This window comes from Pseudonaja textilis, chromosome 2 (assembly GCF_049901715.1).
Source record: "Pseudonaja textilis isolate UNSWEBS1 chromosome 2, rPseTex1.2, whole genome shotgun sequence".
Lineage (NCBI taxonomy): Eukaryota > Metazoa > Chordata > Lepidosauria > Squamata > Elapidae > Pseudonaja > Pseudonaja textilis.
In genome coordinates this window covers 232,153,681-232,180,276 of record NC_141991.1, presented here as the reverse complement: position 1 = coordinate 232,180,276, position 26,596 = coordinate 232,153,681, and the positions used below count along the sequence as shown (strand labels likewise).

The following is a 26,596-nucleotide window of genomic DNA, read 5'->3' as shown; positions in this document are numbered from 1 at the left end:
TAAAAGTCTACTTTCTTGTTACAAATACCTGTACTACCTTCTGCAGGATTGTTTGAAGTAGACTTCTTCACTTCTAAAAGAGCAACTACCCTTTAAAAAAATGTTTTAAGCAGATCACTGCTTGATAGAATTTTTTTTTTATTTTTATATTTTGTCCTCTCAGTGGCATTGTACTTATTCCTGAAGAGGAGGAAAAGGAATAGCTTCTCTTCCCTCTGTTGTTTACAAGACGCTTTAAAACAACATCTCAATAAACCTTACTGGACAATACATAATACATGGAATCTACTTAAAAACCTACTACCAAGCAGTCACCGGGCGATTGGGGTGAGTGGACCAGGGTTGATAATTAAGGCAAAATATAACCAAAGAGATGTGTTGGAAATCTAGTCATCACATCGGTGGGATTCAGCCAGTTCTCACCAGTTTGGGAGAACTGGTTGTCAGCTTTCTGAGCAGCTTGGTGAACTGGTTGTTGGAAGAAATCATCAGGGCAGAGAACCAGTTGTTAAATTATTTGAATCCCACCACTGATCACAATGCTGTGTCAGCTGTTGAAGCTGGATTTCACTCGCACACACACACACACACACACGTATGTGTGTATGTTGTGTGTTTGTGTATCTAGAATAGCAGCTGTAGAATTATCAGACATCAAAAATTCTATTGGTGAAGTCCCATAGAAGGTGCATAAGAAATATATCATGGCCAAACCATGACATGCCAACAGGATTGTTTTGCGGTAAAATAAAAAGGAGAGAGCAAAGACCGTTACACTAGACTGAGCTGCCTGCAGGAGAGGAAGACTAGAAATGGGATAGCATTACATGGTGTGCCTGCCTGAAATGATTACTTAATTGCAGAATTACTTAATACAGTTCTTTGGTTACAATACTCTATTCCATAGAGTATTATAAACAGAGTGACTAACTAATGGACATGTAAATTTCAGAATAAAGGAAGCTAATCATGCAAGATGTCCTAGGAAACAAGCAACACTGCAATTGTTCCCTAACATCCCAGAAATGTTAAAAGATCAGTTTCATTTGGTTATGAAAATAATGACAACTTAACGGCATTTTCAAGCGGAGTTTACAGGTGACCCCTTGACTTACAGAGATTGAGTTAGTGACCATTTGAAATTCCAATGTCGCAGGAAAAAGTGACTTACGACTGCTTCTTGCACTTAGGACTGGCAACCAGCATGTATTTACAAGAGTTGAAGCATTCTGGGGTTATGTGATCGCCATTTGCGACCTTCCCATCTGGCTTCTAATAAGCAAAGTTAATGGGAGAAGCTGCATTTCCTTAAGAACCATGTGATTCGCTTAACAACTGCAGTGATTTGCTTAACAAACATGGCAAAAAAGGATGTAGATTTGGGTGTGGCTCATTTAACAATTGCCTTGCTTAGCAATGAAAATTCTAATGCCTATTGTGGTCGTTAAGTTGAGGACTACCTGTACAAGAAGCAGACAGACAGAAGGCAAGAGATCTCCTGAAAGCACCTTAGAACAGGGGTCTCCAACCTTGGCAACTTTAAGACTTGTGGACTTCAAAACTCTGGGAGTTGAAGTCCACAAGTCTTAAAGTTACCAAGGTTGGAGACCCCTGCCTTAGAATATGCTTCTGTACAGACATTGCACCAATTTTCTGACCAAGGGCCAAATTTAGAGTCCCAAGCCTGAAAATGGATGAGTTGATATAAATTATAACAGTTTCATTTAATCTACAATTAAATAAAAAAATTAGTTAATACTCTTGATTTTGCTGTATTAAAAATTGCCATTTGGAATCAATTATTGGAGATCTCTGAGGGTCATTTTTAAGGCTTTCAAATCTCGGGCTGCAATTGGAACCATTTCTATATCAAACCATAGTTCGTTCTACATCAAACCATATTTTGTTTAACGATGCTTTGCTGAATAAAACATAGCACTCTTATACCAGGGTAAGCCAAAACCTTGGGTTATGAACTACAACAATTGACTTCATGAACAGCTGAAACCAAACAATTCATATGATAGCTTAGCACAATTTGGAAAATAGCCACTCTATCTTACCTGAAGGAACAGTAACCAATAAGTCTGATTAAGAAATGGCCAGCTAATAGCCGTAATGCCATTACATAAACAAACAATTATTTCCCAAGCAAGTTCCTTCACAATGTTTGAGCACAGAGCTCCCAAACTTTATAGCTAGAAGAGGAGTTATAGTTAATGTATATAGAAGACAAAGTATGGAGAAACTTTTTGTATAATAATGTGTGACATTCCTTACTTTCAAAATCTTTCACAATAGTAATGTAATCTAATTAAATTACTAGAGTGAGACACAAGAAGTTACATCTTCTGTGACATTCATTGATCATTCTTATATGCCACATTTAACAAGGTAACATTTTTGGATCTAACACATTGAACAAATCTGGGCCTTATGTTTATTTAGCTCAATGAACATCAGCATCCCACATTGTCGGAACTTAAAAGAAATTATTATTGTCACATTCTCTCTTCTACCGGTAACTTTGGAAAAAGTGATCATTTTAATGGGTGTTCATAGCTATGAACACCCATTAAAATGATCGCTATGCTATAGCTACCATTGGGCCAAAATAATGGTAATGAGAATAAACTTCTCTTCACATGATGGCTAGGTGATGTTCTCAAGATACCATAAATAACAAGGACAGAAATAGTCAGAAATAGTATCTAAATAAAAAAAAAATAAGGTGATCTAGCTGAAATGTCTTTTTTCCACATTTTTTCCATATATGTACAGGTGGAGAAATGGAGCAAAAAAATGAAGGGCCTTCATCTGCAGTACCTCCATAGTTTTAAGGTTTTGTTTTGATGTTTAACTTTGAGAACAAGAAAAATATAAATCGTAGACAAAACAGCCATTGCAAAAGTAATTGGGATAATAGCCAAGATGGATGTCGTCTAGCAAACCAGACTGATCCTGTTTTGCTGATGCCTGATACCATGGGTAGCCCCAAAATAAACTAAGCATGTCTGGTGCTCATACCCAATCGTACACTAATTCTAAGCTGCATTCACAGATGTCAGACAGAACGTCTTAGCCTTCCTTGGAAATGTCAGAAGTTGAAACTCTGGCATACAAAGCATATGCTCTGTCATTGAACAATGGCACTTCCTGTATGGTTAATTCTTGATTTCTCAGCTGCAGTTCCTCTGCAATTCCATATCTAAATGATTACAATAAATTTATTGATGGTAATTTAAGAAACGGCACCTCTCAAAACCTTGTGAGAAATAACTTTGGGAAACTAATGTCACTTAAGGTTCCTATCTTTTAATCAGGCGGTTCCTGTTTTTGTATTTATTTTTATTCCACTATACAATAGAAGTCAAACGTTTTGGCCGGAAGCCTTGTAAACAGAAGTTATTTTGCAAGATAAATTAGTCAGGATGTAGTAAATCCTTTCCATTAGATAGAAAAGGGTTATTATTTCCCAGCAATAATACGTTCAAGTTCAGAAACTCATACTGAAGCTTTTGCTATTCTTGCATTTTCAAGGAAAGGGGACATCATCCATGCCTAATTTTTGTCTTTCCAGATGCAAGTTGAAGGCACAGGACATTGCCAGAAAGAAAGAAAAACATGACTACTTTGCATTAGCTTACTGAATTTGTCTGTAGCTTCATATTCTTAACATCTCCATGATCATCATGAAAAAAATATCATTGCTGGAGTTGCTTCCAAACCTACATGTCAGCTTTCATCAAACAAGTTTTTTTTCTTTCCACACTGCTCTCTATTTAGCAAAATATAGGAATCTTCCAGTACTTTTGCAATAATGCCTAAATAAAGAATATTTTAATTAAACTCAGCTTTATCTGGATGGTATGATTCAAGACGTGCTGTATGTATGTTTGCTTTCATACAACATTCAGAGCACAATGTACTAACCACATTTTAGCCTAGTATATTGTGTGGACCAAGCCCATGTATTTAGTTTGTGGTTTAAGTATATTTAAGTACATGAACTCAAGAAAGTGGGTTAATTCAGTAAACCATAATGTAACTTAACCATGGGTAAATATACTGTGAGAATTCAGCCTGCATACACAACAAAGCAATAATTCGCTCAACATACCAGCTTTCCACATCTACCTGTCATTGTGTTTTATACTGAATGTTATATTCTTTATAGTTTCTTTACTCAGGTAAATTCCAGCGTAATCTGGAATTTTACTCTTTGTAATTACAAATAGCAACCTTCTCTAATATATTGAGGTATTTTAAAAATATTAAGCCACTTGGGCCACTTGAGATAATTTGTGACCTAGGATGACTGTCCAATCTTAATTTGAAGTGTGTTTCAGCAAGATCAAAATGTGTGAAGTCTGAAATAGGAATGCAATCTAATAAGTTAGCACTCTAGGACGGTGTTTGTCAACCTTGGCAACCAAGATTGTGGCCTTAAAATTCCAGAATTCCCTATCCAGCATTGCTGGCTGAGAAATTCTAGAAGCCAAGGTTGAGAAACATTGCTCTAAATCAAGAGCCAGGACTCAGGTCTAACAAGCCAGATCAAAACCACAAGAATATACCAAAACTCCTTTTAGAATTTGTTGTTCAAGGAAGCTTCTACTGAGTTAGAAAGCTCTATTATATTATTATCTGGTTAGGAGGAGCTAGCAGTGGGGATAAAGTAGTCTAAAGAAAGACTGGCAATGTGTAGTTCTCCAGCTTGTTGACTTCTAGTTCTAGCATTCTCAATATGACCCGTGGAAAGCATACAGCCAAATATGAACCTAGATAATTATGACAAAAGCTGTAATTAAACAAGTGTAATGTACAAACCAACCAATGTGTATACTTAGATGTGCAACCAAGATATTTGAAATTTGACTGGATTATATTCTGTCTTTAGCTGTAGTAGTAATAAAGGCAAGAGATATTTTGGCATCCAGAGACTTATTTCTAGAAAAGCCAAATTTTTATCCTGCAACTAGTGCAGCAGTTATTGTGTGTGTGTGTGTGTATTTGTGTGTGTGTATGTGTGTGAGCTGAATGTCAAAAAATGATTGTTTCTTTCCTTTTTGTCTTCTGCAAGTCAAATATAGTATTCCAGCAATTTTTTCAAATCCTCATAATGACCCCGTACGCTTCTAGTATTTTGGAACTTTTCTGTGACATGATAAATATTCAATAAATCATCCCAATCCATCTGCATACCAGGCACCACATCTGTGGCTCTTGGAAGCAGAATCAGTCTTTTGTCCAGATGGTCCTTGGCCTCCTAATATTGCTTCCAAGGTTTGCAAGACTTTGTGCTGACTTCAGATGATGCATCTCCAGCTGACAGAAGCAACATGTAGTGTAATAGTAGAAAATCTCCGTTCACTCTCTCTTAATGTCTGAAGCTGATAAAAATAAAACTGGAAACAGGGATGACATAATGACCTATTAATATACTGTTGCTGCTGAACAAACCAGAAGAGATGAAGCATATCAAAATTAAGGTGGGTGAAGAGATTATTAGTTTTGTGATTTTTTTGCATAGTTCCAAAATACTGCTATTCACGTGCTTTTGTAAATTCTTTAAGCATGTATCCATTTTAAATAACTTAATGCCAAGAATTAATGTTCTTATATATCTTTTTTTTAATCCAAATTTTTTGAAACAAAATCCACAAGGTTTTTTCTTTAAAAAAACAAAACAAAATCTTTCTGTTGACAATCTAGGCAATTTTAGCTATAATGTGTAAAAAGTTAAACAATAATGAAGATCAGAGGCATCTGTATTCTATTCAGTCCCTGAATTGTGAGTCTCCATGGCCTGCTATTTGCCAACTTTTGACTGGATTCATATGACACAGCCATTGTTTGTTGCACAAGCCAGAAGTTCACATAAGGCACTAAGCTGCAAATTGCGGTTCATTAAAAAAAAGCTGGATTTATAGGACACAATTAGTCAGAATGAAACAAATCACTTCATGGCTTTGAATGATGTGTGAACGGCTCAAAATCAGACAAGCTCAAAGTCAGGCAAACATGTGGAATACACAACTCGATCAGGGCGAAGCAATAGACGCAATCTACATAGACTTCTATAAAGCCTTTGATTTAGTGATACACGACAAACTACTACTAAAACTAAAATCTTATGGTATCTTTGGACACCTGCATAACTGGATAGAAGCATTCCAGTCAAACAGACAACAAATGGTCAAAATTGGGATCATCCTATCAAATTCTGTACCTGTCAACAGTGGTGTCCCCCAAGGCAGTGTTCTAGGACCAACTCTCTTCATACTCTACAAAAATGACCTCTGTGATCATATTAAGAACAACTGCGTTCTCTTTGCTGATGATGTAAAGCTATTCAACACCACAGACAATACGGCCACCCTTCAAAAAGACCTTGACCATGTATCAGAATGGTCAAACAAATGGCAACTTCAAATCTCAACAAATAAATACTCTGTCTTACATATTGACAAAAAAAATCAGAAAATGAAATACAAGCTGAATAGTCAAGACCTTGTTGATGATCCAAACTGTGTCAAGGACCTTGGAATACTCATCTCTAATGATCTAAGTGCTAGAGCCCACTGTAACTACATAGCCAAAAAGGCATTAAGAGTGGTTAACCTAATCCTATGTAGTTTTTTCTCTGGTAATATCACACTATTAACTAGAGCATACAAAACATTTTGCTAGACTAATACTCGAATGCAGCTCATCAGTCTGGAACCTACATTACATATGTGATATTAACACAGTTGAGAAAGTCCAGAAATATTTCACAAGTAGAGTTCTCCACTCCTCTACTCGTTGCAGAATACCTTATGTCACCAGACTTGAAATTCTAGACCTAGAAAACCTAGAACTACGCTGCGTTCAGTCCGATCTAAGTATAGTATATAAAATCATACATGGCAATGTCCTACCTGTCAATGAATACTTCAGCTTCAACCATAACAATACAAGAGCAAACAATAAATACAAACTCAAAGTTAACCACACCAAACTTGATTGCAGGTAATACGACTTCAGCAACAGAGTGGTCAATGTCTGGAATACTTGACTCTGTGGTTTCTTCCCCAAACCCCAAAAACTTTAACCTTAGACTGTCTACTATTGACCTCACCCCTTTCCTAAGAGGTCTGTTGGGGGCGTGCAAAAGTGCACCAATGTGCCTACCATCCCTGTCCTATTTTTTTTTCCTTATATGTATCCATTTCATGTATACATAACTATGTTTATACTTATACCTGTTATCTTGTAAGTGGCAAATCAAGTAAATAAATAAATAAATAAATAAAACTCTATATCTTTATGAGTAAATAAGCACGAGCACATGGTGAGTTTCTAGTAGAAAAGCAAGGTATAATTCTAACATGTACACATAAAACTTCACTTTTTATCAGTGCTTAGAGAAGGGGTGTCAAATTTGATTTCATTGAGGGCCATCTCAAGGTTGTGCTTGACCTCAGGGGGCCGGGATGGGCGTGGCCGGGATGGGCATGGCCAGCTTGATATAACTCGTGTCAGGGGTGCCTGTGGTGGCCCGAGCACTGTGCCAGTGAAAATGGGCTCCCAAGCTTTGTTTTTGGCTGCAATGGCCTCCTGCAACCCTCTGCCAGCAAAAACAGAGCTCAGGTGAGCTGCACATGGCCCTTCCCAAGCTCCTTTGCTGCTAACAGAGGCACTGCGGGCGAGTCCTTTGCTGTTTTCAGGGCAGCCCCATGGGCCAGGTCTAAGCACCCCATGGGCCGGATCTGGCCTTGAATTTGACACCCCTGGCTTAGAGGAATTAACACTATAAAATGCAAAACAACAGTAAACAATGATGCAAATTAAAAGCACAAATAACTCCAAAAATACCAGATGAATATTAAAGTCAATAACAAAATTGCTTAAGCACCAGAAACCTTTGCTAATAAAAACGTATTTCCCTGCCAACAGGACCACCACAAAACTAAGGCTATGTTGACCTCCACTGACAAGCTTTAGATCCTGGGAGACATAATTTCTCTCATTATACTGCGAGTATTTACACCAAGACAAATTCCTTGTATGTCCAACCACACATGGCCAATGAAGTATTCTATTCTATTCTATTCTATTCTATTCTATTCTATTCTATTCTATTCTATTCTATTCTACTCTACTCTATTTTTTTGCCTCCATTAACTCTGCTTCTGAAACAAAGGCTTTTCAGTAGCACCCCTGTGAGGAAATTGGTCTCACCCCAAGCAGTGTAGAATTTTGTAGAACATACCCAGCAATCTGACAAATTCTACCAATGGAACTGTTGTATCAAGGCAGTAGCACGACTGCTTGAAACACCACAGCAGATCCTTGATCTGTAGTTTAACATATGGACCAAAAGGATCTTCAGATATATACCTACAACTGACAGCTGCAAATCAACATTTTCCAGAAGAAAACAGTAATTAAAGGAAAGTAAGAAGTGGCAGGTAATCCAGTTCTCAACTTGAATGGAGTCAAGAAACAATTTGATATTTTACTGAACATTTATGGACTCCATCTGAATTTAGTAGTGCAATACACAAACAATGAATTGAGAAAAACAACAACCAAATCAGTGCAAGGAATGTGGCCTTGAATGTGCAAAGAACTAGAAGCCAGACACTAAATGAAACTTGCACAAAAGTCGAAACCTAGCTACCTAGCTGGAGAGTAAAAGAACTAATTTAAAAAGAGGTATATATTGGACCTCACCCCATGTACACACAACAATCTGGATGCCAATTTGCCTTCTCTCCTCTCCTAATTTTTTAAAAATGAATTAAATAATGGAATTTGTTGAATACATGGGAGTCGTTGTGCATGTCTGTTTAAGCACATCCTTGGAGTTGATGAAAACTCATAACTGATTAAGGAGGTTAGCAAAGAATTATGCCTATGCTGTGTTTCATTTGCTCTTTCAGACTTCTGTACAAGATCCTGGAAGTGTTGGTAACTCACTGAAAGGGGTCCAGGTGTTCCTTGCATAAACTCCTGGCCATTGAAGAAGACTGCATTTCCAGTAGCTTCAAGATATCTTATTCTCAAGCTGTTCCCAAGTCATGGAGCATTGAAAGGAGGAAAGATGTTAATATGTATTTCAGTGAGTGGTACAAGGACGACACTTGCCTTCTGTTTTGTCTTTATTTTCCATTGTGTGTGTGTGTGTGTGTGTGTGTGTGTGTACAGACACATACCCACCCACACACACTCCCCAGATGCCAACAAGTGGCAAGTGTTACGGCCTCTGTCCATAAATTATGGTATGGTATGGTACCCAATTTGGTGTAGTGGGTAAGGTATAGGCTAGCTAGAAACTAGGAGGGTTTGGGTTCTAGTCCTGCTTTAGGTACAAATAGCACTAGTAATAGCACTTAGAGTTAAATATAGCTTCGTAGTGCTTTACAGCAGTGGCCCCCAACCTTTTTTGAACCAGGGACCGGTTTCACGATTATTTATTCTTCCACGGACCGGTACCTGAGTAACGCGAGACTCCACAGCCATCGGGACGGCTCTTTGTTCGAAGCCACCATCCCCCTTTGATGAAACTAAGGCGTGAGCACCCAAACGCCACTTTCCAACTGAAAACCCAGAAGCACTTTCCAACCGAAAACCCGGAAGCGCCGTCAAAACAAGATGGCAGCGCCCAAGCTTTGCGGCCCAGTAAAAAATGATCCACAGACCAGTACCGGTCCGGGGACCGGTGGTTGGGGACCCCTGCTTTACAGCACTCTCTGAGCAGTTTACAAAATCAGCATATTGCCCTATCAATCTGGGTCCCCATTTTTACCAACCTTGGAAGGATGGAAGGCTGAGTCTGCATTCTAACCACTACACCATCACAACTCATAAAGCCAGCTTCTGAAATCGCACCAAGAAAATTCCAGAGACTAGCCCAGGCAGTTGCCAGGAGTCAAAAACTAACTCAAAGGCTTATTATGATATATGGTATCATATGCAGTATGGTATGCTAAATGGTATGGCATTATGTAATAATAAAGCATTGTAGGGCTGCAGATATCCATCCTCTCAACAATGGCTATGGAATCCAAGTAGAACTCTTCTTATAAGGACAATGCTAGATCCTGGTATTTTTGGTTAGATAGCAATAGCAATAGCACTTAGATTTATATACCACTTCACAGTGTTTTACAGCCCCCTCTAAACAGTTTACACAGCCAGCATATTGCCTCCAACAAACTGGGTCCTTATTTTACCGACCTTGGAAGGATGGAAGAGTCAACCTTGAGTCTGGTGAAATATCAGTATCAGCTGTTTCCAAGAGGCTTCAGAAACTGTTCCCTATAAAAAGAAAGTGTTTGGGTTATTTCTAGTATTCTTAATTCACATCTTCCATTGACCTCCAGGAACAAAGTACTTACAGGATCAAGTCATTTAGCATAGTTAATCAGTTACTCATTTTGTTGTCCAGTCTTAAACCCTGCTAGATACTTGCACAGAAGTCACTTAATGTGGATGGCATAAAACAGTACTGTAAGAAGTGTATCAAGATAGTATATGCATCAGTGTGTGTATATATGTATTTCTGCTTAAATGCAAGCTGCTTTTCCCACAGGAGAGACAGAAGAAAAGTGAAATTTGGTTGTCCTAAAGAACAGGTAATTGCAGCATCTCTTTAAAGCACCTTAAACGAATCTGGTTATCAATCACCATCAATTTAGGATGGAGAATATTTAGCTACTTCCTCAGTCATAAGCCAAAATCGAATCAGAAAGGCATATAACATTTCTCTCCAGAAGCCTAGACATACAGCCTCTCTTTTTCACTCAGCCTTCTTAGTTGCTGAATCTGATGAGAACACAAGTTTTACAACTGGAAGGCACCAAGTTTTTTTTGTTTTTTGTTTTAAAGCTTCTGCAGCTTAATCAAAGTTCTCAAAAGACAAGTATATAGAAATGTGTTCCCAACAATTACAGAATATTTGTTACAAGCTATCAGAGACCTTCACAGTATACACAGTGTACCCAAAGAGTACACATAATTGTTTCTTACATATATTTAAAAGGAAAACAGAAACATTAAAATAAATCCACTGCTCTTTCTTCTTCATAGATTGCCACATGCTTTTCACTTCAAACCACATTTTGTAATGAGACACTAAAGCCAACCCCAGGAAGCATAAGCCAGGGGCATTAGACTGTTTGTCTCCATGTTCTGGCAACATATAGAAATGTTAGATGAAATGAGGAATTACACTGGAAATGCATCAATCAAGCTAATTCACTTTCTGTTCCACTTGAAGGATTTCTTGGTGATGGAAGAATAATGCTACGCAATGAAGGCCTAGGTTTCAAAGATTTCTGAAGGCAGAGTTCCAAAGTGAGAAATCAAGAACATATACTGAAATGCCATTACACGCAACAAGTACACACCTTCTAAGTCCAGCTTTTATAAAAGATATCTCATTAGCATTCAGTCTAGAGCAAGGGTCGCCAACCTTTCAGACCTAAGGGACCACTAAATTCATAATTTTAAATCCCACGGACCACTAATATGAATTTTTTTTTAAAAAAGTGAAATAGTATTTAGTGCAATATAAAAATGCAAATAATTTTTTGGCAGACCACCAGCATTTTCTCATGGATCACCAGTGGTCCATGGACCACTGGTTGATGACTGCTGGTCTAGAAGATGGTTAGACTGATCCTCAAAGCCAGGGCACAATTTATGGAAATGGACAAGCATTCTTCCAGAAGTTTTTTTAAAGGGATACATGGGAGAAGAGAGCTTTTTCTCCTTTGATTCTTCCCTGACATGCACAGAATTGGTCCTACAAGGAAGCAGATCCAGATCTTGGTGGTAGATCGAGGATGAGTGGTGGGGAATCAAGCTTCCTCTCAAGCAAGTATGTCATTAGGCCTATATGCATGACATCTGAACATGGTCTGCCTTCTCAGATGGCTACTCTGCAAGAACAGCTCTGAAGAAGTCATCAGAGATTTTTGTACTATAGATGTGGTCATTTTCATGCCAGAAAATAAGCACAGAGAGGATGTACCTGAAGGAAATAAAAAGGATTTATACAATGAACCTCCTGGGTACTGTGTTGGCTGCATCCTCCTGATGCTCATGAAAATCCTGCTTACAATGTAAGTACAATCTCCCAGTCAATTAATCACGACGGTGTTTTCAAAGTGTACATCCAAAGCAGTCCCACTATTTTCATATGTTTTCATATTTATTACTTCTCTCCCTGATAAAACTGTAGTTGGTGGAGTCTTATTTATTTCCTTCTTGGTCAACCTGTTGCTGGATAAGTGCTGGAGACAGACAATTGGTACACCATTCCTAAGAGACAGTCCAATTGCCAAGAGAGGTAGAAAAGAAGAGATCTTTAGCAAGATCACACTAGGGGGAGAATGGGGCTTCCCCACATTTAAGCAAACCTGTTTAGGATTACTATATTGGTTTTTTTCTGCCATTACCCAGAAAGTACCAGTAATATGAAGCAAAATAGTTGAGCTGCAGCAAAACTTTTCCTAATGATCTTCTTCATAGCTTTGGAGAAGTTGCAACCCTCAGAAGGCTGGAAGACAGGGATGCATTGATAGTGTGTATGTATACAAGGTGCTGATGCAGTGCAGATGGGGTTTTTCAAACGTAAAAAGCTACCCATCCTCAAAGTATAAGATTTAATAGCCATGTTGCCGAAAGACAGGTAACACATGTCCAGAGTCAGCAAAAGGTAAGCATAAGTTTGTTCATCCCAGATTCGAGTCAAAATAGTAATTTGAAACACACACACACACCCGAAAAGATACAAAAAATTTCATAACCATACTTTGCACTTTGGGGAGAGGGTTGGTACAGCAATCCAAGTCAACATTTTAAGCTCATTGTACAAATACTGATGACTTTTTAAATTTAAAATGGGACATTTTAAACTGCTATGCAAAATAGATACAGTATATTTCATATTCATCCTAGACCCGCCATGCCAAATCCAAAGAAAATGGACAAAACATTATTTCTCTTTGTGCCACGACATGTAAGAAAACCTCCCTTTCCATCCAGATATTGCAGACCAGAGCTGTCAAACTCCCAGCCCGTAGGCTGGATGTGTCAGGGACTGGCCACACCCACTCCTACTTTAGTGAAGGGGAAATAGTCCTGATATGTCATGTGACGATGCCGTGATGGTGTGAGTTTGATACCCCTGTTGTAGACAATCAGGAATATCACAAAAGATATAGTTTAATATTAGCAGTATTTCATGATTTAATATGTGCTGCATTTCAACAGTAAAATAATTCAAAACACTCTTCTTAACAGCAGTAATATATAGTTTTCTAATTCAATAAAATCCCTTGTTTATTTGCCTACAGTTTCTTAGATGCTTTTTCCACATAGAAAAAAAATATGATTTATAAAAAGAACTTAATAATTCCCAAATAGTTTCCATTTCTACTTGAAGTTGCAGCAGAAATTCATTCAGTTCATTCCATTTGCTTTGGTGCTTCATATTCCAAGATGCAGCCTCCATTTTTAAAAAAAGGTTGTTTGCTATTGCTGAATTTTTAAAAGGCTGCTTTCTCTGGAACACACTTAAGATTGAAAGACGGCAGTCTACATATCTACTGCTGCATAACTTTTATAATATTGCAGGATACAATTTTTATAATACTGTTCAAGGTAACCTTTTGGTACTCCTGCACCTCTTGCAAAGAAAAAACTCTGATTTAAGATTGATTTTCAAATTAAAAATTGTGCCATCAGATTTGCCACTCCTAGAAGAATTATCAAAAAATGGCTGATTAGTGTAAACCATGTCAGCTGATTTTCCCGATGCAAGGAGATGATATAGATGATGGATGGGTATACAAATACAAAGGCGAGGCCACAGGTTGCTCCAGAATATCTGGAAGAAAACAACAAATGATTATATCTTTATTTTTTCAGGCTACAAGTTCTACATGTTTATCCAGTGACAAGTCCCATGTATAACAGACTATCTAACCAACAACATTTTATTCAGAAACTGCAGTCCCAAGTAGTATGGTTTAGTATTCTGACCAAGCCCAGAAAATTGGGTTAACTCAGTATCCACAGTTAAATTAATTACGAATAAGCATTGAAGACAGCCATAATGTGGTTGGTTGGTTAGTTAATTGATTTATATTACTATTAAAAAAATTACCTGGTAGCCATCAAGACAAATCTTTTCCAATGTTAAGCAAAATAAACCTTAGTATAGGGGTGTTAAACTGAAGGCTCGGGGGCTGATCGGACCCACAGGTTGCTTAGATCTGGCCCATGGGGAAACACCAAAGGGCTGGCCCATGGTGCCTCTGTCAGCAAGCACAGAGCTCAGTTTTTGCTGGCAGAGGGTTGCAGGAGGACGTGGCAGTCAAAAATGGAGCTTGGGAGCCCATTTTCGCTGGCAAAGTGCTCGGGCCACCACAGGCGCCTCTGACATGAGTGACGTCAAGCTGGCCATGCCTACCCTAGTCACACCCACCCCGTCCCCCCCAAGGTCAAACACAATCCTGATGCGGCCCTCAATAAAATCGAGTTTGACACCCCTGCCTTAGTACATGGCCAGATCAGAACAATTATTTCAATGTGCTTCATTACCTTAAAACTTTTACTGCATGATGGACATCAGAATCACCCCACAAGAAAAGATATTGCTGTGAACACATTATAGCTACTTTGGTTCCTTTTGGTCAGATTCCTTTCTCCATCCCTCCCATTCCTATGTTTGACTATTTAATAAAAGTAATTAAACATAAATTGACAACAGAGCTATACAAATTTTGCTTGAGGCAGTAGAGTTTCTGCATATACAAGTAAAGATTATATTCAGGGTCAGGAAGATTGTGCTACTATAAGACAAAATGAGAACACTGTTCTTGTGTTTTACAAAATGGCAAGATATGTCATAGCCAAGGGAAGGGAACACATTCTTCAAGGCTGCTGAACATATGCAAGTTTTAGGCACACAGTGGACATCTGGTGCAACAATTATCACATTTAATTGGAGAAAATGATTCCTTTATCCTTTAATTCAATAGCGTAAATGCTGCCTACCAGGGCTCCCACTGCTGTAGTTTTCTCCAACACCCAAGTGTGCTGCATTAATCAATAGCATTTATTTTGTGTTCAAACAACTTCACAATCATTCTTTTACTACTTCTTGAGTGGGGTGAGGGGAGCAATCACAAAAGCTGGATATCAGAGGCTGTGAGACCGCAGCTTGCATCTGATATGAAGGGCCAGAGAAAATTTCTTCCTCATTTTTTTTTAATGGTCCTTCATATTTTTTATAAAGAACACCAGATGAGTTCATGGCAGAGTGCTTCTTTTGAAGAGAGAAAAGGAACCAATCACAAACATTCCTTTGTGCATTCGTATGACTGCACAAAATTGCTTAGCCAAGGCTTGCTTATTTAAATTAATTTGTTCTTTGTTCCTGTTGCTCACAATAGAACAAATGGGTGGGAATATGTGGTTGGATGTCCAAGAGGTATTTTTTAAAAAATCAGGATCCGAGATTTTTCACATGGAGGAAGTTCAGCTGAAATTGGAATTGTGACAAAAACAAGAGTACGAGGAAGGAGCAATGGGTACATTTTGCCACTTTAAGTCATTAATAAAAGTAATGAAGGTGGGATAAAAAAAATAAAATAAAATTGAAAGGAGAAAACACGAGGAGCTTTGAGAATAAAAGGAGATGCAGAAGACATTTATAATAAAAGTTTCCAAACTCTTTAAAAAAAAAAGATTAATAAGACCTTATGTGGGACAAAAATGTTAAACATTCACATGTGCTGTCAGGATTCTGGCAGTAGCCCTAATTAATTCATAAGCTTCGAGCCAAGCTTCAGATCTAAAATGCAGTTTTAAAATGTGGAATTTTGGTAATAGTGTTTGTTGCAAGAGAAAAGAAAATCATGGCAAAGAAAGCTGCTTTCAAGGAAGGCTCACCATACAGCCATTTTTAATATTCATAGCCACTTAGTGGTAGCTGGGGCTTCATTTATTTCATTTGCAAGTTTGGAGTTTTTTTGCTTACAGAAAAAGTAGGAATAATAAAGTGACAAACACTTTGGAATAGAATACAAAGCTGTATCTTTATGTGCTATACTAAATACAAATATTTTGCGAGAGAAGTAAATGAGGTCAGATAGGGACAGGTAAGCAGTGGCACTCCAGATGTTGCTGAATTACAATTTCCAGCTTCCCTTGAAACATGGCTACAGATATAGCTTCTAATTTAGGATTCTGGAGTGCTAGGAGTACTCCAGCTAGGATGCAGCTGTTGATTTAGGATTCCTGTCTTGGAGTAGTGGAAAGTCTTCCAGAGTGTTTCGAAAGAAATTGCGTGCTTACTCTTGATAACTTATAGAACAGAACTGAGCAACATTTAATTTTTTTTAAGACTCACAATTCTGTCATAACTGTGAATGATGTATGAGTCAGAGGTATGTGGCATTTATAGGTGTCACCGGGATTTTCTTTCTTTCCCCTTTATTTTTAGTGAAGTTTATTTTTCCCTTTTGCTTGTTTGATTATGGGAGTCACACTAGAGCTATGACTTCCGTTTCTCCACCCTTAGCCTGGAGTTATCCAGATGTCTAGCCTGATCTATATGCACATCAGCATTATATAAGAATTATAAAATGTTGTTTGGAGAGGAGAGATCAATTATCGCATCTGTGGGTTCATTTTTATAATGGGGGTTCATAATTCAGATTTTTCAATGCCTCTGAATGTGAAAGAAATTGAATCTGGATATTTTTTGCTGCAAAAAACAAATACCATGATAGTGACTAAGAAAAGGCCAGAATGTATGTGGTACTGAATTGTTCCATGTAGGGAAAACGTGTAAAAAAAGTGAAATTTTGAGACTTATTTCACAATTGTATCACTTTAGTTTGCAGATCTGCACATCATGCAGATGCCAGTTATGAGAATCACCCACTATTTTGTTTAAATTTTACATGATAGTTAGCATAGTCCTGCATCAATTTCAGCATAACAATCAATTCATATTTCAAGGGTACCTTATGATTCCCCCTATATTTGGATAGAATCTGGCCACTGCAACTCCAGTTCCTACAATGATAATGTTTGAAACCAGCACGTGGAAAAAACTGTAAGAAAAGAGAAAAACCAAGCTATTGTAACTCTATGTAAGAGCAACCCCTTTTATTAGTTTCAGTAAACTAGTAAAAATCTTTCCACTTCTGTGACTCATCCACAAAAGCCAATTACTTTTAGATGAAATGAGCTTTATAGTGATTCTTCCAACAACCAAATCCTAAATTGGTATTTTGAATATAATATAACTATCTGAAATTCAAGTTTCTAAGGTTATTTTCTATTTGTTGTGCCAAACTTCATAAAAGTATACTCATCTCTGTTTCTCCCCCTTCCCTCTTCTATATAAACATACATATGAACAGTCATCCCTTATACTGTAAAATGCCATCCATACAGAGGTGGGATTCAGCCAGTATGGACCAGTTCAGGCAAACTGGTAGTTCCAGTGATTAGTTGGCTCCGCCCACCCACCTTAGTTTATCCTTTATTTGCTTGTTTTGAAGCCCAGCTGATTTGCACGGTACAGCGGATTGCCGTGCCTCAGCTGTTTCACTCACCGGGGCGGCAGCAGAAGGTAAATTTTAGCTGAAAATGGCTGTTTTTAAAACTCTGTGCGTGTAAAGCATGCACTCACTGAACCGGTTGTTACACTGGTTGAATCCCACCACCGCATCCATATACTCTATAAATTATAATAAAATACTCTAAAACACATCCCCCACATGAAAAGCAATATTTTGGATCCAGGAATGATCTAAGCCTGCTCAACCAAACTAATGATTATCAGAAGAAGAATCTTTAGAGGAGTGTAAATCATAACATTATAAATCTATGCAGAAGCAAATTATAAAGATTTTGACAGATTAAATAAATATGTAGGTTTGCAGGACTCACACCTAAGAACAATTTTCATCAAACTCATTCTTTAGAGAAAGTGTAAACAGAAAAGACTTTGTATCCTATCCCACCTTCTTAAAATTTCTAAGCAGATAAATAAACTTGTAAGGGTTTTCACATTCTGAACAAGGCCTATCTGTAAATACAAACATACCATCCTGTTTAAATACTGATTCAGAAGCTTCACACTCTTAGACATGGGATTCTTGCTATTTTAAACAAAGAAAGAAACCAGACACAAAAAACCCTTGGACATTATGACTTATTAATTTTAAGTATATTTATCCATATTGCTATTATACAAACAATGAAAAAGAAAATTTAAAAACAGAAAAGAACCTATATTAAAAAAAATTAAAATGAAAAAAGGTACCATCACTACTCATCCGTGCTAAAAGTAGCATATATATATATATATACCACATAAATATTAGAATAAATATATAAGTAAATATATAAGAGTACTTGGCCTTTAAACAAATAAAGTTTGACCATACAGAATTAAAAAATTGATTCCATACGTTATATTTATAAATTCAATTTAAAAACGGACAGTCGCCTTATTTCTTCAATCCAGGATTTTTTAAACCTGGGGTTGTTATTTCTTTCCAACAGTGCAAAATTACCTTATCGATTTGGTGAGTCCAGAATTCATCATAAATCAAAATATTCCAGATTTTTAGAATATACTTTAATGTCCTATTAATCATTTTGCACTGCATTTTTGTTAACAGTAATACGAATATGGGACCAAAACAGGACAAGCGTAGGGCAAGCCCAACATATATAAAAGAGTTCATCAAATATATTAAATGACCAGCATAAAAAGATTGGCATGTAACCCTTTGTAAACATCCACTAGGATGGCCAATAAATATAAAAATGATATTTTGATATTTTAGTCACATCTTGATGTTATAAGAAATATACTGTAGTATAAATGTGGTTTGGTTTTTGCTTAATAAGTTGTACAATCATAAAAAAATAACAGATAACAGATAATCAGAGTTGGAAGGGACTTTATAGGTCATCCAGTCCAACCCCTTGCCCAAGCGGGAGAACCTACATCATTTCTGACAAATGGCAGTCCAATCCCTTCTTGAAAGTCTCAAGTGATGGTCCTCCCACAACTTCCGAGGGCAACTTCTGTTCCATTGGTTGATTGTTCTCACTGTCAGAAAGTTTCTCCTTATTTCCAGGTTAAATCTCTCCTTGCTCAGTTTCCATCCATTATTCCTTATCTGGCCTACAGGTGCTTTAGAAAATAGCTTGAACCCTTCCTCTCTGTGGCAGCCCCTCAAATATTGGAAGACTGCTATCATGTCTCCCCTGGTCCTTCTCTACACTAGACTAGCCATGCCCAGTTCCTGTAATTGTTCTTCATATGTTTTAGTCTCCAGTCCCCTAATCATCCTGGTTGCTCTTCTCTACACTTTTTCCAGAGTCTCAACATCTTTTTTATACTGTGGTGACCAAAACTGAATGCAGTACTCTAGGTGTGATCTTACTAAGGGTTTATAGAGTGGTATTAGTACCTCACTTGATCTTGATTGTATCCCTCTGGTAATACAACTTAGGATTGCATTAGCTTTTTTGGCTGCTGGTGCACACTGCTGGCTCATATTTAGCTGGTTGTCCACTAAGACTCCAAGATCCCTCTCACAGTTACTGCTATTAAGCCTGGTTTCACCCAGTCCATGTGTGTACTTTTGGTTTTTCTTGCCTAAGTGTAGGACTTTACTTTTCTCTACATTGAATTTCATTTTATTAGATAGGGCCCAGTGTTCTAGTCTGTCAAGATCCATCTGGATCTTGAGCCTATCTTTTCGGGTGTTAGCTATTCCTGCCAGCTTAGTATCATCTGCAAATTTGGTAAGTTCCCCTTCTATTCCCTCATCTAAGTTGTTAATGAAGATATTAAAGAGTACTGAGCCTAAGATGGAACCTTGCGCCTCCCCCCCACCCACTGCTTACTTCCCTCCACATAGACTTAAACCCATTAAGGACTATTTGTTGAGTATGGTTTGCCAGCCAGTTGCAAGTCCATCTAGTGCTGGTGCTATCTATTCCACTTTTTTCTAGCTTACCAAGATGTAGGTTGTGGTCTACTTTGTCAAATGCCTTGCTGAAATCTAAATATATTACGTCCACAGTATTTTGCTGATCTACTAATTTAGTCACTATGTTGAAGAATGAAATAAGATTGGTTTGGCATGATCTGTTTAAAATTGTTTATTCACTATAATGTAATTATTAAATACGGTTTATATGATGTATGAATCATTCTATAAAAATAAAACACCTGAACAGTTTTTCTTTACATGGTGTTCTTTCTACGTTTTTTTTTTCAAGAATAATTTATTAAACAGTTGTAATCTATAAGAAACTAAATTCCCCAACACTGCTCTCCATTAATGGCTTTTTAAACATGAAGTATTGGCTAAGCCACTTTTTCTTGTTTCAAGTTAACTCTCAGTCTAGACTAGACTAAAGGAGAAGTACACAGGCTCTCCTTGGATACAAATAAAGATCTCCTGTTAGTGATTGGGGACAAACCCCCAAGCAGAGTGCACAGCAGCAGTCAAGCCAGGCAGCCAAATGAGAGAGAGGCTGGGCCCAAGAGTATACACACACTGGAGACAAAAACACTGTTTGTAGTTTTAAATAGTTATTTAATTCATTTAGAGTTTAAGCAGTGTCATTCAGTCCATATGTCATTATCCAATATATCCATCCAGTAACCTAGTCCATTAACTAGTCAGTACAATGTCCTTATCTTCTCCTTCCGATACCTTTCTCTCGAAGACAACGCTGAGTATGCACAGGATATCAGCTCACCAAGTAAACAGTCCTTTTGTTCAGTAGAAACGGTATCCAGCACAGTAGCCAACAAGCAGACGTCTCATACAGGAGTAAACAGCAGGCAGCAGACAGCAGGCAGACCAGGGAGACCAGCCAGGGACCAGGCCAGACCAGGAACCAGTGACCAGGAGGTGTTACGTTACTCTCACTGCCTTTTATTGCTGCTTGCAACCGCACCCTTAATTATCTAATTACATTACAGTTTGGTGCTTAAAGCTACAAAACACTTAAACCTAGGTTTATACATTTATTCACCCAAACCTAGTTGGTGTATCAATATACCCAACATCTCCTATGCTAATCTGACTCTGAGCCCAATGCATACAGATGGTCCTTGATTAATGATGGTAACTGGGACCAGAAGTATCATTGTTAAGCAATGTGATCATAAAGCATGACATCACACAGTGATAGCCATCTCTGTGGTCCCCATTGTCATTGTTAAGCGAAGCTACCCGCTAGCTTCCAACAACCAAAGTTAGCGGGATGCCAGTAGGAAATTGCAAGACATAGGTGTCTTGCAAACAGACTATTAGGCAGTAAGTGGTTGCTATGGGGCAGGTGAGGGTGCTCAAGGGTCCATTGCAGCATAGCACAAGTGTAGTAAGGCTTGGGAGAACTGTACCTGGTGGTGAAAATTTACCCAAATAATTTACCACTTCCTCTGTTGGCTTCCCAATTGATTTTGCTTGTCAATGTTGCAAAGGAAGATTGCAAATGGCAATCATATGTCTATAGGGCACTGCAACCATATAAATAGAAGCCAGTTGCCAAATGATCATGTGACCATCAGGATGCTGGGATGGCAAGAACTTTGAGGACTGGTTTTAAGTGTCACTTGTTCATCACTGTCATAACTTCGAATGGTTGCTGAATGAGTGGTTGTTAACCAAGGACTAATAACTATGGCTTCTAAATAATGTTTAGCAATCCCAATGGTGATTTGCTCAAGCAAATCCCTGCCTCCCTCCAAATTAACACATTAAAGAGAAAGGCGCTAATATTTAATAAGAGAGGTTAGTGCCCTTGTTCTTTAGAGAAGCACAGAGACCTCCTTTGAAATTGTGTTCACTTAAACAATATAGTTTTTTTAATCTGTTGTTATTTAGTATATTTGTTATTGTTATTTAGTGTATTTAAAAATGGACACTCACAAATCAAGGCAAAAGTTTCTATTTGCTAAAGAAATCACTACCAACGTTTACAGTTATTTTTAGTAGCCTTTCCCACACTGATTTATTGGATTTCAATCACCAGCTGTGGTCCACAGAGAGGGGCACGTTGTTTGAAAGAATGCTGATCACCAAGTAGTGTCGCTGCATGTCTGATTCTATAACAGGCTATGAGAATAACTTTGGGAGAAAGAAGGAAGAGCTGCAGCCTAGACCAGGGGTCGCCAATCTTTTGGATCTCAGGGACCACCAAACTCATAATTTTAAATCCCGCAGACCAGAGACCCTGGGAAAATCCCCCAAAAAGTCTGGAGGAAAGTTCCCCACCCCATTTTCCTTCCGATCAATCATTCTTTATTTAGGATCACAGGATACCGTCTCCAGCTCCATTCTCAGGGGGAGAGAGAGAGAGACTTTTGGCTTCATGAAAGGAAAGCAGGAAAAATCTTTCTTTCTCTCCCCAAACTCCGCCAGAAATTAGTCTTTGTGAGACTTGTCACACCAGTACAGCCTCTTGGAGCAGGATGCTTTGCAAGGTCCCAAAGACTCATTTCTGGTGGAGTTTGGGGGTGAGAAAGAATGACTTTTGCTGCTTTCCTTGTATGCAGCCAAATGCAGAAGCTGCATGGAGTGAGTGGGGCAAGTTCCCCCCACCGCCCTTTCCCCCTTTTCCTCACTACCTCGTGTTGTTTGCAATGCAAGCGACACAAGCCTTGTGTTCCCGCGGGCCATGTGAGTGGCACAGCCTTGTGTTCCTGTGCAACCTGGATTAATTGCTTTGGGGGTGACATTTCTCTGCGGCCCACCAAATTTTTCTTGCGGCCCACCAGTGGTCCCTGGCCCACTGATTGACGACCACTGGTTTAGACAGCAGTCTGATAAAAAGACGCCGAGTTCAAACGAGGGATGAGATTGGACAGAGCATCTCAGAAGGCACCTTCTCTAATTATCTGGAAAGTAAAGGCAAGAGAGGATGGAAAGTGTTTTCAGACTTGCAAGATTATACTATTTTATTCCTGTCATCTTTAATTCAAATTGGTAAATGGTAAGTCTCCTGCCAAAGCAGAGCCACCATCAGAGTAGTTTACATATTTATTGGTTGATGCTTGTGGTCTATGACCATAAATGAACCTTGAGACAACTTGAACAAAGCCAGTCCTGTCACAATTACCTCAAGAAAAAGATTTGGGGTGGTATATAAATTTGTAAAAATAAATTATTGTCATTATTTTTTTATGGATTGTGTGTATATGGATACCCTGAACTTAATGGAACAGTTCAGAAGCCCTTTTCTTCCTTTGAGTCAGTGTCGATAAATCTGTGCAGTGTTCTTCTAGAGCAGTGGTCCCCAACCTTTTTTGTACCACGGCCCGGTACAAAATGATCCACGGACCGGTACCAGCATCAGCACGCATGACCAAGGCAAGGCGAGCTGAGCAACCGGCCAGCCAGCCGTCCCCCGCTTCTCCCTGCCACCTTCAACTCCTCCTTTGTACCTTCTCGCGGTTAATGGGCTTTTCGGGCTCTTTCTTAATCTCCTCCTGAGTAACACGAGACTCCACCGCCATCAGGACGGCTCTTCGTTTAAAGCCGCCCATCCCTTTCGACGAAACTAAGGCGCGATGATTCCTTCAGCACCCAAACGCCACTTTCCAACCGACGACCGACAAGCTCACCCGGAAGCACTTTCTCAAGTGCCGTTGAAACAAGGTGGCGGCACCCAAGCACCGGTGGCCCGGTACAAAATGATCCATGGACCGGTACTGGTCCGGGGCCCGGTGGTTGGGGACCACTGTTCTAGAGGATTGCCACTGCCTTCTACCTACAGTTTAGAGAGTGCAACTAGCTCCAAATTACCTAGCTGTAGCTGTAGCAAAGAGAAAACTGAAACAACAGTCTCTTGGTTTCTAGCCTGATGCTTTATCACAACATCCAACCAGCTGAGATGCTGTGTTTGAGAAAACACAGCATCTCTAAAATTGAGGTGGTGTTAAAGAGTGCACAAAACCAGCGTGGATGCCAGAACATGATTATAAATACACTTCCTTAGCCTCCACGTCAGGAAGTAGATTTTTAAGAGCTGGCACTCAATGTAGCTGAAACTTCTGGAAAACTGACAGATCTCCACTTAGCATAATAACCTGGGATTAATGTGTTTCTAAACACACTAAGTTTCCAGGAAATTGCTACAGACCAGCAAATAAATTATTTCCATTGTCAACTCTTTAAATTGAACTAATAGTGGGAGCAAATCTGTATTTTTATCTCAACTCTGAGAGAGAAAATCCGGCTCTAAAGTCCCTTTTTTAGAGTACAGTGGCAGCCACAGTAAAAATAGCAAATAACTATATCTGTACATTTGGGATCTTAAAAGAAAATGTTCAGACAGTCCTTCATGCCCTGGTCATCTTGCAGCTTGTGTAGTGCCATGCTTTCTACATCGGGCTGCCCTTTAAGGCCACCCAGAAATTTTATTTGGTCCAGAATGCAGGAGCCTTGAGTGATTGGTGTGTCTGACTTTGCTCATGTAATACTTCTGCTTCATAAGCTGTACTAGTTACCAGGTTGCTTCTGGGTGCGATTCAAGATTCGGGTAGTTACTTACAAAGGCTATACTGCTTGAGTTCCTTTGATTAAACAATGCCACCTATTGGGATTCCTTAAAACTCACCTTCTCTGCCATAGTGCTTGCTCTCTCAAGGGTCCCCCAAGATCTAGATGGCCCCACCCATGATATTTCAAAGAGCCTTGAAGACTTTTGGTGAGGGTGAGTCAGGCTCCCTTCTGTACTTGTTCTGAGTGTTGGCTGGTTTGCACCATCTTTTGTTCTTTGTTTTTATTATTATTTTATTGTTCTCTGTGTTTTTAGGTATGAAAGGAGAGTGACTGGCTAAATGTCCCTAAGCTGCTTTGTGCTAAGACAGGACTGGAACTCATACTCTCCCAATTTCTAGCCTGGTACCTTGAGCATTGCACCAAATTGGATCTCTCTCTCTCTCTCTCTAAATGTTTAGAGTATTTAATTTCTCCTTGTTAGCAGATTGTAGTTACTGCCCTAGTCACCACATAATTTTTACAAATGTTGGTAACTAAAATTGTTTAATAATCACTAAATCACAATGAATAGAGAATTGTAACAAGGTGTGGGCCTCTTTAATGGTATTTAATTAAAACCTGGGGTCTGGTGGCAAATAATATGGCTTTCTTGCTGAAACTAAATAGGTCAGAATTGAGTCAAAGCCTGGATAGGAAACTATTCCATATACAAATAGTCTGCTATTTCTTCTAAAAGTCCTGAGCAACATAATAAAATCAAAAAAATTGTCTGAGAACCTGTTTTTCTAAAGGTCACTATCAACAAGAAACACTTGTGATTCTTGTAGTTATTTATGTATTTATGTATCTGTCAGAAAACTCTTTGAAGAAAAGCATATAAAATGTTCACCTAGGAGATTTATGATAAGTATGACTCCTGAATTAGTAAGCAAGAATTCTCCTTCTTCAAATTAAAAAAAAAAGAACTTATGCTAATTTGGGCAATTTTGGTTGGTTCTGACTTATTCTTTTAGCTGTTCTTACTAGAGTATGCACTTTATAGACTAGCATGAGGTACAGCACAAAATAAAGCCAAAAAACTATAAAGAAATCATGCATCCCACCTGCACGTTACACCAAGCTACAGTTGCAATCAATGTAATCAAGGTGCCAAATTTTGGTTCATTGCTCTAAAATTACATACGAAATATCAATGGCCTGTTTACACATCATTTTAAACACACACACACACATATCAAACCAAAAACATTCCCTCCCTGAGACTGACATGAAGCCATCACTAACCACAATAGAAAGTTTGTTCTAACAGTGGCAAATGAGTAGCGTCAGAATATTTCTATATGACATGGGTGTGAAAACAACCAATAGAACTAAGATATGCCAAAAAGGAGTGGTTTACCTTGGATAAACATTTCCAAAGACATGTCCTAAAAACTGAACTCGTGCCAAGTAACCAAGTAGTGGGTACACAGTAACCATCTGGAACAGCAGGAATATTCTTGCAAGAAATGACATGATGTCATTACTGGGGAAATTATCTAAAAAATTCTAACAAAAAGAAAAGTTAGTGATGCAAATGAAATGGCTGTCATTTCCTTCTGCCTCTATAGTGTATGTATATCAAGGATTCTAAAGCAATGAGCATAAAGATGTTTCTATATAGAGAATATATAACACATTAACATATCCTGATCATAATCAGAATATGTAAGACTTGGGAAATTCTATAATGGCTTCATCTACATATTTGGTTTTTTAATCATGGAAATGCTTATACACAAAGTTACAGAATTTTGTTCCTGAAGCACAAATGCAATATGGCTTAATTATTTACAATAGCTTGGTTCCAGAATTTTAAAAACCGCAGTGTTATTCTAAATTAAGTTTTGTATCTTAAGAAGGGCAAATTCTTATTTTATATTCTCAACACAAACAGATGCAAACAGATGCATTTCTACGTTTGTATGTTCTGTTTTTCCTTAAACAAATTTATTTTGACATAGTTTCTTAGACAAATGCATGTCTTCAGCTGCATA

At 38.3% G+C, this 26,596-nt stretch overlaps 1 protein-coding gene across 1 annotated transcript in view; it reads right to left on the bottom strand.

Moving 5' to 3' along the window:
- Window positions 1-13,236: 13,236 nt before the first annotated feature.
- The window catches only part of SLC38A9 (solute carrier family 38 member 9), a 50,729-nt gene continuing 37,369 nt past the window's right edge, over window positions 13,237-26,596 (bottom strand). The window contains exons 14-16 of the mRNA XM_026716721.2: window positions 25,960-26,108; window positions 17,034-17,123; window positions 13,237-13,885 (exon numbers count right to left, since the gene is read on the bottom strand). Of these exons, the coding sequence (XP_026572506.1) occupies window positions 13,720-13,885; window positions 17,034-17,123; window positions 25,960-26,108 (405 nt within the window). The 3' untranslated portion in view covers window positions 13,237-13,719. The remainder of the gene's footprint in view (window positions 13,886-17,033; window positions 17,124-25,959; window positions 26,109-26,596) is intronic.